General features: G+C 43.5%; 1 protein-coding gene across 1 annotated transcript; it reads left to right on the top strand.

Annotated features, from left to right (window-relative positions):
• The first annotated feature begins 945 nt into the window (after positions 1 to 945).
• zswim7 (zinc finger, SWIM-type containing 7) lies at positions 946 to 15,299 on the top strand. Its single transcript, XM_062536196.1, has 5 exons — positions 946 to 1,204; positions 1,612 to 1,633; positions 2,540 to 2,642; positions 10,810 to 10,914; positions 14,573 to 15,299. The coding sequence occupies exons 1-5, from the start codon at positions 1,126 to 1,128 to the stop codon at positions 14,687 to 14,689; spliced, it is 426 nt and encodes a 141-aa protein (XP_062392180.1). The 5' UTR covers positions 946 to 1,125; the 3' UTR covers positions 14,690 to 15,299.
• The last annotated feature ends 479 nt before the right edge of the window (positions 15,300 to 15,778 follow it).

The raw sequence follows: 15,778 nt of genomic DNA, 5'->3' as shown, positions 1-15,778 counted from the left end.
CAATTGTCTTGCTTGCATAAAAGGGAGTGACTTTCTCTCTCTCTCTCTGAATGAGTGTGTGTGTGTTAGAGAGAGTGAGTGAGTGAGTGAGAGAAAGAGAGGGGTTGGGCATCGTAATAGCCATATCCTTTCTCAGGACTTGATGGGAAATTGATCGATGTAATGCAAACACATAGCGCAGAGAAAAAAGATTCAGCATCTGTTCTGGGAGATAAAAAACATAAACACCACAGTTAACATATTTTAAACTATCAACACAGGGCACTAATTATCTGATCTACCTGGCAGCTAATTAGGATGAGCTGGTTTACTACTGTACATGGTTGGATCAAATACTCAGCAGGACTTTTACGTTTTGAATCCAGGATGTCCGCCTCTGCATATCATACAGATATCAACAGATATGCAGTCTTGGGCTTCAGGGTCTCCTGAACCAGAGAGGGTTGGCAAATAATCAAGTAGGCCTAGGCTATAGGCTAATCAAGGGAGTAAAGCAACCAAGGATCTTTGCCTGAACCTTTTGGGCCCCTGGGCCTGGGCCCCGTAGGCCCATTCAGTGATCCATCCCTGGCAATGAGAGAGTGGAGAGGAAAGAGAGAAATGAGGAAAAGTGTCCATGAAGAATTGAGAATGCAAGAAGATGTATGGAGTATGGCCATGGAGATCATCAAGGGAAACAACAATTGAGTCCTGAAAGAGACACATGCAGTTCGTCAGTAAATCAGTAAAAGTTAAAGGTCACTCAAAAGGATCATACCTTATATGCACAGTAAAAATAGTAGACCGTGGGCTAGGCCTACTTGACTCGACACTTAATCGTCAAATCATTACCTTCTACATCTTCTGTTTCTACCGCTCTGGTAATAAGCAATGGGCATTACGGGAAACGCATTTAGAACTAAGTCGGACACCGTAGTACTGATGATCAGAGAGGGAAATCTAACCTGAAAATTTGACAGCTGTGTGTGTCGCCTACTCATAGCGACTGCAAGTAAATAAAAACGAAAAGGCGTTAACATTAGTTGTTATCTAATTTAAGATGGCTAAAAGGCAGCAGTAGCACATAACGCGTTATCGTCAGATAACTACCACCACCAAGCTAACGTTAAACCAGAACCTTACCATATGACATCCCCAATTCTTCCTTTTGTTGCTGAACAGTTGCTGAAGGATATTGAAAAAAGTTACAAGGATGGAGCTCAGCGTGAGTATGGGAAGTGCTTTCATGTGTTTTGGATGAAAAACACATTAAACTAACGTTTACCTAGTGACTGTGGGGCAGGCTACAGGCTCAAGTTAGCTACAGCAGCACTTGTTCTGAAACGCGCCCAAGAGAAGTTGTCTAACGTTAACGTTGACACTTGAATTGAAGAGAACGTAACCCACCGGCTCATGATATTTCCCCAAATTGTCCGAAAAGGTGTAACCTCATTCTCAGTTAAAGTTCTCAGTTAAAGTTTTAAGTAACTGTCCAAGTTTGTAGAACATGGACTGGCCACTGGGGGGAGCCACCTGTACACCTTATTTCCTCTGATGAACGACCATAAGCTGCTGCCGAAGCTCTCTCTGCACATTACGTGACTGACATTTTAAATCATGTTTTTTTCCTAGTTCCTGATGACCTGCTTATTGCGTGAGTATCACTTGCATTCTATAAACTTCCCCCTGTGAGCTGGTATCGTGCTGTTTACCTTTACATTTCGATAAGGCCGATGCAGCCTTATCCACTACTACCACAGGCTCAGAAAGTAAAGTGTTTACATTTTTAAGTCACATGACATTGATCAAAATTGGTGTAAACTGCTTTTCTCAAACCTGCGAGCTTCTTGAAAACATTGAGACTCTCTCTCTCTCTCTCTCTCTCTCTCTCTCTCTGAAACAGACTCACTCACTCTCTCTGACACACACACACACACAACCATCACTACTACCCCCATTATTCCACCACAATAATTGCAGTTTATTGGTGTGGGATGCCATGCTGAATGCCAGCTCACGTCATGGAAATCCTAAAATATGGTTTACTAGGGAAAGTTGAAGTTGGGGTGTAGTTTTCTGTGTACAGTCATAGATAACCTGTTGAGCCACTTCCTGTGTGTGTGTGTGTGTGTGTGTGTGTGTGTGTCTCAGTCACTTCCTCATTACCCTTACTTTATGGTATTATTTATTTAGCCAGCTCAGTCTTACACTAGTTTATTGGTCTCATTGTTATTATACGTTGCTCAGTCTTTCAGTGATTGCTCAGCCATGACTTGTAAGTTGTTTTAGTGGAGTCTTTTTTTTTGTGTGACAAATACAACTGATGACCACGTGCACAGTGTGTCTCGCCCACAGTCTCCACAAACAGAACTCACCCCACTGCTGTGAGACCAGGCCTAAGCAAACCATTTGAGTGATAATACAATGTAGACTTGGCTGATGTCCCATTTGGCAGGCTTTGGCTCTCTGCTATTTTGGTAATTGTGTGGGCAGTTTCATTTGTCTCTTTGTTTATTTTTGCATTGGAGCAAGTGCGCAGTGTTGTGTCTGTGTCTTTTAGGTTGCGGTATGTATTCGGGTCTTGTGCCCTTCAGGCCTTGGACCTTGTGGACCAGCGCTCGGTGACCTGTGTGTCCTCTCCTAGTGGCAGAAGAGTGTTTCGGGTAAGAGACAGGCTCTCTTTCTCTCTCTCTCTCTCTCTCTCTCACTCTCACTCTCACTCTCACTCTGTGTCCCACTCTGTTTGTCACACAGTCATACTTACTCGAAAAGACCGCTGGAAGTCATCAAACCCTACTTGTGGTGGAATGTGATTCATCACCTTTGTTGACACATAGGCTGAATATTTGTTTTATACAAGCCCCCCTCTTCCCCACTTGAAATACTGTAAATTACCAAAGGTGCGCTAAGCGATGTTTCAAAGTATGCAAGTAAATTTAGTGTATTTACATAGTGCATTTTCTGGCACAAAGGCAACTCAAAATGCTTTAGACATCACAAGCAATCTCAAACAAACAAGTAACGGTCTCCTCTCAGATCCCTTTCTTTGAACCTTAAGCTGAGTTATTCTTATTTGTGCAATCCTCAGCTACCACAGCTGTTGTTCCATCCCACTGTCTTGGGCAACAGTTAACCACTCCACCTCTCCACCTCTCTTTAATAGAGGCTGAGTGTGAGACCGCATGACACAGCCTGACCCCGCAGACGCATTTTTTGGGGTACTGCGCCTCTTGCTACTGTCTTGGCCTTCAGCTAGGAAATCATTTGCTGACAGAACTCTACTATATAGAGCCCATGTGGTTTCCTGTAAACACCCACTCTTGATCCGGCTCTCTCTTCATGTGTCTGAGTATTTCTGTAATGAGTAAAACAGGAAGTAGTAGGATGTGACGAGGAGTCACCCCACCAGTGATCGATTCCTTTGTGAAGTCTGATTTATTTCAAACTGATTTTTGGGGTGCAGGTTTCCGGACATTCATATGGGTCTCGCCAAAATAAATTGTCATGAGAAATGTCTTTTGAATGAATTCTGGAGTCGCAATAGTTCTCATCACGAAACACTCATGGCAATGGCATTTCATGGCTGCACAATGTTTCCCATTCAGTAGTCTCTTTGAAGTTTGTTTATTATAAGGTAGGCCAAATAGCCATGTTGGATTTCAAAAAGAGAGTGTTGGCATTTGACGTTTGCTCTTCTGGTGAACTGTGTCCATGAGTGTTCATTTCCTCTAAGTGCCTTCTGTACTACCTTTAATGGTGCTGCCGTGCCTGAGACGTCTAGACATGATTTGGTAGATACTGTAGACCGTACCACATTGTGAAACAGGGAATTAACCTCACTGGTCAAAAAAGGTGCATTGTCATCTGTCCGTTGTATTGTCGTAAACATGTTTGTGTGTGTGTGTATATAAATACACACACACACACACACACACACACACACACACACACACACACACACAAACACATGTTTACATACTGTATATATATGTGATTTGATTATATATTTCAGTGGATTTCTACTATATTTTATTTTATTCTGTTGAGTGTTGACCTAAGTCAAATTGCCAGATGCACATAGAACTTGTCTGTGCGTCATAGACGTGGTGTGGTGACAGATTTAGCCTTTGGTCAGCCAAACTGTTCCTTGCCCTGACTTTCACCTCTTTGTATGTTTGTTTTTGTGATCTATTCAAATCTTTATAATCTACTCTCTCATGCCTCTATATTGATGTATTTATTTTTTCGATTTCTTAGCAGACACTTTTGACCAAAGCGACTTACAATAATATGTTTGTGCTGTCAGTCTCTTCGTCATTAGAGCATTACCCATTTTCCCGCACTTCATATTGCGTCATTTGTTGCTGGTCTGATTTTTGTTGTAGTGAAGAGTGACCGAGTGTTTAAGCCTATTTTTTACAGTCTATGGTTTAAGCACACCATGGTCAGGTTAAATTTTTTGTTTTGGTGATCTTACAACCAAAGTACAACCATGTTCACAATTTGGTAAGAGTGACATTGTGTAAACATTTTGTACAGTGATATTTTATGTCGTTTTTTTGTCCTCTTTCAAAGATAATTTTTCTGGGTATGTTCAGTTTAGAGTCTGCATAGTTCATGCGGAAGGAGTTGAAGGTTTGAGAATTCTGCTGAGCGAGCTCTGCTGGGAAGGCCTTCATTAATATGTCATTTCACATGTCATGCTGTGTGAAGATCAACCTGCCCAATAAGACCAATTGCCCTGGGGCCCTGTCTTTAACCTTCCCAAATCTGATTGTCACAGTGCTCACTGAAGCACTCCCTGTCCATGCATGAATCGCTGGCCTGAGGAACATGAAGGTGACGTTCATATCCTAGTTTAGTTTTATGAGAGCAAGATGGAGGGTCTGCGGAAATTAAAAAGCTAAACATTGAAATGAAAAGGCTGAACTCTTTCTCTTCCTCTTCCATCATTTCTTTTTTTCAAATGTTCACTCTTCTCTCTCTTTCCTTCTTTCTGTGTCTCTCAGTGTTTGTTTAAAGGAGACTGTGAAGTACGCTATTGATTATCTGTCTTGGGAGGTCCCTGAATAAGGACGAATGGGGAATAGAACAGCTGCATGCAGCCTATGTATGTAGGCCACATTTCTTTTGCCTTCTGAAAAAAGAAGGTGTACAGAGTAATATCAATATTATATTGTAATATGACTATTTATTAATTTAGACTGGCAAACTCAAGAAAACTTAGGAATCAGGTTTTATTCTTACAAGCAGAGAGGGTAAAAATGAACTATAGTCTGAGGAGGCCATGGCCTTTGGATTGGACCAAAGACCATGGCCTCAGCATGTCCTCCTTCTACAAAAGCAATCTCTCGTCTTCTCAAACAATGCCGTTTCATCACTTAAGTATGAGTTGAACAAAGGGAAAAGGGTGGCAAAAATAAGGCAAGGTGATTGGTTCTCTTAGATGGCTTCAGTCACACCCACTCACACCTAATCACACCTACGCACTCTGATGGTCGTTTTCTGTTTGTTTTTGTTTTCTGGTCGTTTTTTTTAAAGTTATTGCACTGTCGATGTCTTGTTCAACTCACAATAGCGAAATCTAAGACCACACCGATGCTAAAAACATCTGGGGAAGGGTGTCGCAAACCCCATCGAACAAACAGGTGGCCAATTAGAGACAAACGAGAGAACAGCATGTCACAATGCAAAAACGCTGTTTTTATTACATGCAAAAGTGAAACTAATGTTTTCCCACATCTTCACTTTGGTTGGAGTTTTCAGAGATAATAGTTTTCAGTGATAAAACCTCCGTTGTTTTATAGATGAAAGGCCAAACCGCATGGAAATGTATGTGTTTATGCTATATGTAAACAGAAATTCAACCAAGCAGTGGTATAACTTCATTATTATAAGCAAGGCTTCTGTATGTACAGTAGTATGGTACGTGTGTGTGTGTGTGTGTGTGTGTGTGTGTGTGTGTGAGTGTGTGAGAGAGAGGGAGCGGGGGAGATACATTAGCAAGCTGCTATCATAACTGTTTGACAGCTTCTACAACGATGTTATTGACCTACAGCCCTCACTTGCTTCCGTACCCCCATCCTTCTGCCACAGGGGGCGCTTCACACTGCTTGAACCCAGATCATCGCCATTTGCAGCTGTATTAGGATGAAGGGGAAGTGAACACAGGGGTTAGTGGTCGAGTAGCTCTCGACATGCTGTTATATGAAGACAATGAGCGTAATTAGAGTCTTTCACTTCCACATTGGACTTAAGGCCCTGAGGCCCTCCCGAGGCATGAGAACATTCTGGGCTGGGAGATTTGCTGAAACCGGTGACCTCCAGTCACCTTAAATTTCCTGCTGTGAGTTGAGAGTGCAAAGTTGTGGTAATGAAGGCTGACTTGAGCCTGACTCTATCCAGAGGATGGTGGCATCTCTCCCCAGAAGCTTATTGTGCCTTGCTGCCTCACGCTGGCTGACACTAATGGATGCGCTGGCCTTTCCCTGGGCCATAGATATTGCCAGGTTTCTGTCACGGCGGCCCGCCTTGCTACCTGAGCTGAACTTCTCAGTGTTGGGCCGAGGTGGGCTGTGGACAGCTGTGAGCCTCCTGATAGATGGTCGCTGCTTCTTGTAACCCGGAGAGCTCTTGGGAATGTCCTCCGTCTACCTTGAGATGTGAGGCAGTGGAGGAGGCATTGAAATATGTTTGAAGCAGTAGTGTGTTTTTAAAGAGACCCTATGCAACTTTTTCATAGTCATAAAATCGCTTAGAAATCGTTGTTTTGCTTGACTGACCAGTTTCATCGAAAACAGTAATATTTCCTCCCGCCCCCAGTGTCCCTATCCGCTATTGCAACCTTGCAGTTTCTGCAGGAGACGATCGCTCCTTGTTTACATCTGGAAGTCTGAGACGCGTAAGGAACAAGAAGAACCACGCTTGCAATTTATAAATATATATAGCGTATGTATAAATATACACGCTAAAGCTGTAGGGGAAGCTCTGAAGAGAAATATGCAAGCATAAAACGAGCGAAAACGAAAAGCGAAAACGAAACCGGAGATGAAATCGCCAATCCTGCAGAGTTTCTCTTTAAGTGTGTCTATTAGGTCCAGCAAGCTCATTTATTTTTCTATTGGGGAAACATTGCATCATGGAACAGATTTATCAAGTTTTTGCATCCTTCCCTATTCTTGACAGATATTGACAACAGATATAGTTTTCAGTTCAACCTCCTGAAGGTCATAGCAGTGTTAAGTGTGCTTGAGTGCAAAAGGGCAGTTGGAGGTGTTGAAGCATCAGAACTGTAGTGAAGGCTAGGTACCCATGGGGAGCTAGGGTAGCAGCTAGCTTATTTCAGTTCACTTGCTGTTTCTAAGGTAAACTGATGAATGGAATGTTGGACAGATTCATACGTTACATTGGCATTTATTCTTTTAACAGACGCTATTAAAGCGACTTACAGAGTGAGGAGTAACATTTAATAGATGAATAAGGACACAGTGCACTACAACAGCAAAAAAGGTGTGTTAGGTTGTCAAAAGTTTTACTGTAGATGAAGAGGTATCCTTGGGTCTTCAAGGTCTTATTGAAGATCAAGAGAGATATACTATTGGTCATTAAAAACAATTGGAATAAAACGTATTAAGAAAATGAAAATGTTTGGGATGTTTTAACCGGGTAGATCACGTGTCTGAGGCAAGAGGCGACCTGTGGCAGGCTGGCTGAAGATGCCTCTGTGATGGGAACACAGCCAAGAGCCATGGCACACAGAGGAAGAGTTATGACGGCCTTTTAATGAAAAACAAAACTATCAGTAGGGCCTGCGGAGCTGAAGCCGATGAAATGCTTGATAAATCTGATGTTGTAATTAAAAGCCCTGATTCACCAAGCTATTGTTACAGGCAAAGCCCTCCCACCATCTTACCGCCATCTCTTCCTTTCACTCACGTCTTCATCCCTTTCCCTGGCTTTCCCTGCTACACTGGCGCTTTTATAGTTTCCTGTCTGTGTCAACAGATCTCAAAGTGCACGTCACTGAGTGCTTTCTGCAGAAAAGATTCATGATGGCACATTATAGTTTTTCATCTGACGTGTACAAAAAGGCAAGACAACCAACACACACTCTCAAAATAGAGTGTGGCGAAAACCACTGCTTTTTGCATCGACTGCTGCGTTTTGTCATTCTGTTTTTGTAGTGCTTTCTTTGTGGTACTTGCGCAATACTTCCTTTATGTCTCTCTCCCATGTCCTTTGGGGATGCCCCTCTGTTGACTGCAGAACAGATGGAATAGAGCTGTTCCTGCGAGTTTTCTTTGGCAAGAGGCCCCAGGCTTGCTGTGCTCCTTTACCCCCAGGGCTCTGATTCCAAAAGCATCCCCTCCAGCTGGAATACAGGTTCTCAACTCCTTTCGGGCGTGCAATCCCTGGAAAACTTCCTCGGAAACCTCCTAAAAAAAGAGGGGGGGGGGGGGGGGGAGGGGGCATAATTTCAACGTCCATGTCCAGAGAGAATCCTGGATTTTTCCTGGCTTTGGTGTGGATTGTTGCCTGAATGGTGAATGCCTGGAAGTGTTCACACTTGGGAATGTAAAGCAAAATCTGACTTTTCTGTTGTGCCTCTTAGGTTTGCATGAACATGTCTTTGTCCAATAGCCAAAGTGTTGGATTCTCATGATACATTTCCTGTGTACTGGCTAACAGCACAAGTAGTTTTGGTAAACATTTATATAACAGAGGCTAATTCAGACAACTTTAACATCCCAGAGGTCTTCAACAGTTGGTTGAAGATTGTCCCTAGTATGCAGTGCTCACCATTATTCAAATGATGGATGAGATGCAAGCCCATCTGAAGTGCATGGCTCAAGAGGCCTCAAGAGGACTATGAGTCACTATAAAAAGGGTTACTTTTGTGCCGTTGCTATACTCTCTCTCTCTGTCTATCCCATAATAATCTGCTTGGACTCAAAGTCATCTTGGCCCATCAGATGGAATATCCCAGTGATTTGCTTTCAGTCGTGATAGCTAGCTATGAAGAGGGAGTGTTGCCGGGAAACTTTGATTAATAATGCAAAGGGCCTGTGGCGTCCCCATCATCGCACTCTCCATCACTTGAGCATTGGCACTGATTGTGGACTGTAATGAAAAGCCCTACTGTGGAAATGGAATGGGGGGGTGGGGGGTGATCACCAATATGCCCCCCCAATATCACCTGGGACGGGTGAGCGATTACCTCATGCCTCGATCAGTCTTTTACTTACTTCCATCTCCACCTATGCGGGGTGTGTGGGCACTGACTGAAGATGCTGCCGTTTCCCTCCTTTGTTACTTTTATACAAACTACACACACACACACACACACACACACCTAATTGCTCTTGTGACTCATCTACAAGGAAGTGTCACTTTGACACAGAATGGGTTGGTGTGGTGGTGTTGTCCTGGTGGGAGGTGGGAGTGAGTTCAGCTCGGTGTGATTTAGTGAAGTTCCGCCTCAGTGAATGCGTCTCCTTTGGGATAATGGAGTGCCTGGTGCCGTCACACACACACACACACACACACACACACACACACACCCATACACAGGGCATTAGTCCTGTTGATGATGGCTGATCCATCTCCTCTGTTAATGTCTGCATGAGTCATAGGCTGAATGGGACTACTGGTGCCTACCCCCACCCAAAAGAGATTTAAGTCCCCTTCTCAAAATAGAAGGCAAAAAAATCTGTGCCTTAATCAATTTCACAACCTGTCTTGGCTTCATTTGGTGCATGAGTACAGCTGACCTTTGACCCCAGCTTGATCGCTTTGGTGCAGTACATAATTCATGCGCACTGAAGCTCACAGCACACGGTGTAGCTCGTCACTGACACAAGTGCGCCCTCCTCTTCGGTTATCACAGTGAAGCCAAAGCTTTCTTCCGGTTGATGTGAGCTGGTATTCCTCATTATTGTTTTGTTTCCCTCCTGAGGTATTCCTAGTTTGGGAAGTGTGTTCTGATTCTGAATGTGTTGGAACACGCTGGCTGCTGTGCCCTGCAGAGGTCTTTGGAAAATGAAAAGCACCAAAACCTGGCTCCTCTTCATTCCGAGTCACATTCACTATTCTCAAGCTATAAATTGAACACAGGCTGTGGACTATTTCCAGCATCAGAGGAACATTTGGGAAGAGGGATGAGGGAAAAAAAACAGAAACATCAAGGAATGTTCCTCTGTTAAACTGTTTGCTTTGCAAATTCTCTGCTCCGCATTCGATTGGGCTGTCACACTTTTGGAACACATTTGGGTGTACATTTCCATGCCTCTGTACAGTACACTGCTTCCGTGATCTTAACTTCCCCAATTCAGATGCATCGTTTCATTTCCATGGCGGCAAGCGAGCTCTTCAGTTCAGCTCCATCTGGGCGCAGCAGCAGGCTCGCGATGGTGTTGCTCTTGTGTCGTGGGCTGTCCTGCTCCGCAGTGGCACACACTGTATCTGTCCCCGGGCTGTTTGGTCAGGCTGTGGGGTTTCCCACGCAGTGAAGTCAAGGGCAAACTGACTCTCAGACTTGGCTTTGCCCCCCCAGAGGGAATGCCAGAGTTGGCTTTGCACAAAGCAGATTTGACATTAACGAGAGTGTCCCTGGTATCTCAATGTTGGCAAGACCAAGCTGTAAGAACTGCGTTATACAAACAGGTGGCTTTTTGAAGCTCATAAAGAGCAGAAAGTAATCAACAGAGGATGTGACCGTCTCTCCCTCTCATACTCTCTTTCTCTCTTTCATCATCCCTCTGTCTCACTCTTTCATTCTGTCTCACTCTCACTCTTGTTCTGTTTCTAATATTTTCTCGTTCTCTCCGTCAGGTCATGGGGGGCTCAGGTAAGCTGTACACCTGCTTCACCTCCTGTCACTATTGCCCGTGTCCGGCCTTCTCCATGCTGGTGCTGAAGCGGAGCACCAGTCTGCTGGTGAGTCTCCTCTCCTGTCATGGCCGCCCTGTCTGCCCACATGCACTGTGCACACCTGCAGCTCTCTAGGTCAGTGTTCGGAGCCGGCCGGCACGGCGTTTTTGTCCACCCTCGCAACGTTCCTACCACTTGCTGTTCCTGCTGCAGAAATGTTTCCGTGGTCTGATGGGATTGCAAATGCCCAGAGGCAAAAAAAAAAAAAAAACTTGTTTATCTCCTGTTTATCATGAATGTCATTTGAATTAGGGTATGTGTGGTTTCAGTTCCCTCTGTTTAACCTCAAAGAGGCATGGGCCCTAACTTTAATGCTGAGCAAAGTGCAATGTCTAAAATGAAACTGAAGCTCGCTGAAACAACAAAAAATCTATTTGCACATTTAATACCGTGAGAAACTAAGCAGTAAAGTACAAACATTGTTGGGTCAGCTGAGAGTCTCACACCACAGTTATGCCATTAGTTACTTTGCTCAAATTGGGACCTCATGGGCAAGTTTTGGGGGCAGAAATGGACTCTAGAGGCCTTCTGAGACCTGGAAGCGAGAGTACTAATAAAATCAGTTAGAACTGAAGAAAAAAATGCTTCATTGATTTCTCGATCGATGTGTTGAGATGTGTACGTACGTTCACGGTTACTGGAATCCAGACCCATTTTGAAGCAGACATCGAATGGAAAACCGTTTTCATTTTGGCTTCGTTGAATATGGAGAGATTGGTCCATGGCCCACTTAACAGAGGTGGAAAAGCTTCAGAAAGTAAAAGTCCGACCACATACTGTATATGTGCCAACCCCTTACTAGAATCCAGCTGACTCTAATTAGCACAACTCTACAGACAGATAGAGCAACTAATTGATGAGATCACCTGTGTTTAGTGCAATACATGATTGGACTTCTACTTCCTGAAGCTGGAGTTTTCCACCTCTGCCACTTAATTATTCAAGCGGGTGCCTGGTAAGTACTGTATGAGGGGACTCTAGATATCTGCTGAAATGGGCAATTTTGTTCCCTAGCTTAATAAAATGGATGGAAATGGGCTTGTTAGATAGCACATGAACATGTTTTTGACTGACCAAAGTCGCATGCCCTTCTATGTTAACATCAGAGAACAACGTAGAACACTCATGTTCATCCATTCTGTCATCTTTGAGAGAAAGTGAAGGGAACCCAGTGAGACAATGATGAACAGAGACCTTCCTTTCGTTTGGTTTTCCTTCACCCTTTTTTCACACTACTCTTCTCATCTGCCCATTTTGTGACAACCACACTGCAACACTGAACGCCTGCGAAGGTGTTAAAAGAGCAGAGAAATGCAGAGGCGTCTCGGAGTTTCTGTGGTTGCAACGGACACAAGCTGAGGTCCGAGAGAGAAACCTTTAGGGCTCTTGCATCAGCTAGTGTCATTTTCATTTGGTGCCTATTCAGTAAATTACAGCATTTCAACGTATTCTCCTTCTTCTAAGTTCTCCTTTTTTTCTTTGATAGCTTCATAAGGTTGTGCAGGAGTTTCAACATATGATTTTCTCAGACGTCATCAACACTGACGAACCTTTTCTCAGTTCCCAGTTTTAATGTTGATGTACATGGCCTGTTCCAGAGGTTATGGAATGTTGCGTAAAGCTTTTTCTTCTTATTTTACAGTTGCTGTAACAGTGGGTCGCTCATTTTGACAACTGCAGTAGTTGTTGCAGTCATAAAAATGAAATGTAGTGTGCAACATTAATAAATCCATCAAGCGTGACCCCTTCCCCTTGGCAGCATGTGGGTCTTATGTTAGTGGTGTTTTCAAATCTCAAGCTTCTGTGTGTGAAGGTATGTGTGAAGTGCATCACCAACCACAGTGTCTAGACTGTGCCAGGGCCCAGCTGGTTTAGATTACCCTCATGTGTCAAAAAGCTTGACTTAGAGGATGTTTTCATACACGTTGCATATGCTGCGTGGGAGAGACAGAAAAACAAGACGCAGAGTCATTATCATGAAGTCATAGCAAAATAATGGTGTAAAAAAACCAATTCCAGAAAAAGGCAGAATTTATTGTTGCGGGGTGTGATTTGTGATTTAGTCCTCCAATACTTAAACAGAAATTCAATCGCCTGCCATGCTTGCCATGCTGAAACGGTACAAATGGGTGAAGAGGCAGTAAATGATTTACTAAATATCAGTGCATGTCCCGGGATCCGTAGCCTGAGCGAAGCTCAGAGACGGAGTGTACGTAGTCACATTCTAGAACTGTCCCCGGAACCTTGGGGCGGTGAGTCATAATGCTTCTGAAAGGGTGGAAGATCCAAGCTGAAAGAAACCATTGGTGGTGTAGGGGAAGCTCCCCTGGACCGTCATGCTTTTATAGCCAGACAATGTGGTGTAGATCTTAGGTTGTTCTTGAATTCCCTTCCCCGAATCTTTTCATAGTGCAGAAGTTAAATGTGTCAATGCAGGGAGAGTTTTCAAACAGCCGGTTGCAACACAGCAATATACCACTAAACATTTTTTGGCAAAATGACTGCATTTGGATCGGCTTGTTATGATCACTCTGGCTAGGTTATTGTGATTAGTTTATGGTCTGTTCACCTAGACACAGGATGCTGAAGCGCCAAAGGCAGCGCACGAAAAATAAGCAGCTAATGCTATCTGTTTGGTTAAGCAATCCCCGAGCACCATATTCAGACCCAGGAGGCAGCCGTTGTGTGTGTGCCTGTGTATGCTGTGTGGTAAACCAAACATCCTGTTGAAACTGACATTTGAGTTTCGATCCTCATAAAGCCTTTAATTTAGGCTGTTTGTGTCCCCCCTGGGCAAATTGTTGCTCTCGGCCCCAAAGCCCATCACAGTAGCTCAGGAGCATAGGGGGCCACCGCAGCTCAATTCACATGCTTGTCGTCACTAGTGAGTGTCTGCTGTGTCCTGATGCCAGTGTTACAGGAAAGGAGGCTTCACTTTCACAGAAATTAATGATTGAGTGGGTATACTTACTCACGCAGCAAGTTCATTATTTCCATACAAGTTTTTCATCTTAAAGGGTTGAGGAGACATGTCTTTTGATCGATGTGAAACCTTGACTCTACAGCAATGATGATTTAAAGGAACAGTATGTAGGATTTTGGCCAAAACTGGTACTGCAATAACTTTCAAAATATTGTAGAGTGGTGTATCCTTCCCCTCCCCCTTCCCACTGAGTCGAAGTTGGCAACCCGGATGCCGAAACACTACTGACTTCATGATTAGTAGATAGGTAGAAGGTGGCGCATCAGGCCAAAACACACAATATGTAAACATCAACATCAGTTGAGGGCTGCAACTTCACTTTTTAAATGCCAACATCCTGGCCGGACTGTTGTCAGCGATATAAGTATTTGAAATGAGCATGATTTCTTGATGTCTAGTGACATCTCAGGGCCATTTTCTGATTAATTGAAATACATTTCTTACATACGGTTCCTTTAAATAGCTCAACTTAGTAACCTTGGATAAAAGAGTCTGTTACGAATAACCGTGAATGTAACTTTTGGGATGATCTGTTGTGGCAGAGCACATCTGTTTTTGTTTGTGTTTGTGTTTGTGGAGACGTTGCTTGAGCCTCTCCGTCATGCTAACTACATTTACTCCCCTGTGTGTGCTGTGTCACTCTGGTGCCCCATGCTGTCTTCTCTCGTTGTCCATCCTCAGTGCAAGCACATTCTGGCTGCCTACCTGTGCCAGGCTATGGGGCTGTGCCAACATGAGCAAGTGTCCGACCAGGACATGTCACGGGTCCTGGCAGGTCAAGCGGACGCTGACTCATAGATGACGGACTCCAGCGCTGGAGCGCCACACAGACGCAAGACGAATACGGATACTACAGACAGCCTGAGTCTACAGTACGACGTCCATACAGGTCAGACATAGCGGAAACACTCGCCAGTTCAGCCGAGTAAGGGGAAGATGCTGTGTGATCAGCAACAAGCATGAGTTAGCCTTTAGCATCTAGCATCTGAGTAGTGGACTATCTAGTGTTGGAAGTTAAAGTAAAAAGGGATATGTTCATTTTGGCGAAGTCCCTGTGGTCAGTTCTCATAGGATATATGAAACTGCATGTGTTGATTTTCATTTTCTGTGAGTTGCTTTACAGATTTTGCACAAACATGAGCTCAGTTTCAAATTTCACTTTGAAGCCTCTTGTGACCAGATGTTAAACATGATTTGCATTCTCTGTGTGCTTGAGCCAAAAAATAGCCATTTAATCCCTTGCCAAGGAATGTATGTAATGTATTGTTTCAGTCAGCTTATCTTGTATGCATTTGTAGTTTCCCTTTATTTGGAAATAAGACATCTAGTCCATTGTTGCATAATAGGGATCACTAAAATTTGCTTGTCGTTCAGGTCTTACATTTTACAATAAACGTTTTTGACATTTTCCTGCCAAATGTTTGATTAATGCGCAAGTCCATATTAATATCTTGAATTGTCTGTTAACCTCACACAATGCAGACATAATTTAACAATAAGCACCAATATGCCATAGGTTTCACTGATTTTAGACATTAAAAGCTTGGGGATTTGTTCTAAAATCAGTGGAACATACGGAGTTGAGTGGCTTAATGCTTTTCTAAAACGGTTACTACAGATGTCTGGCAAGATTTCATAACATAAATGCCTAGAAATGAGAAATGTAAAGATGTATTCATAGATAATCATTCTTGTACATTTCCTCTATCAGAGTGTTTGCCAAGCTTGTGCTGGGCTTTACAACGGCATCAAATGCAATTCAGCCAATCATAATTAAAGACCGGAACTATCCGTTGTAGTCATTTATGTATAAATAGGCTAACAGCAAGTAGATTAACAAAACACACAAATTATCGCTGTTGTAGAAACCACAGCCATTGTCTTATC

This window comes from Sardina pilchardus, chromosome 5, assembly GCF_963854185.1.
Source record: "Sardina pilchardus chromosome 5, fSarPil1.1, whole genome shotgun sequence".
NCBI lineage: Eukaryota > Metazoa > Chordata > Actinopteri > Clupeiformes > Clupeidae > Sardina > Sardina pilchardus.
This window is presented reverse-complemented; position numbering and strand designations above follow the sequence as displayed.

What these genes read in the sequence shown, in the direction of transcription:
- zswim7 (XM_062536196.1), top strand. Translation starts at nt 1,126, where the DNA reads ATGACATCCCCAATTCTTCCTTTTGTTGCTGAACAGTTGCTGAAGGAT. An exon ending in TTACAAGGATGGAGCTCAGC is followed by an intron (nt 1,205 to 1,611) that starts GTGAGTATGGGA and finishes TTTTTTTCCTAG; the next exon opens with TTCCTGATGACCTGCTTATT. An exon ending in GTGGCAGAAGAGTGTTTCGG is followed by an intron (nt 2,643 to 10,809) that starts GTAAGAGACAGG and finishes TCTCTCCGTCAG; the next exon opens with GTCATGGGGGGCTCAGGTAA.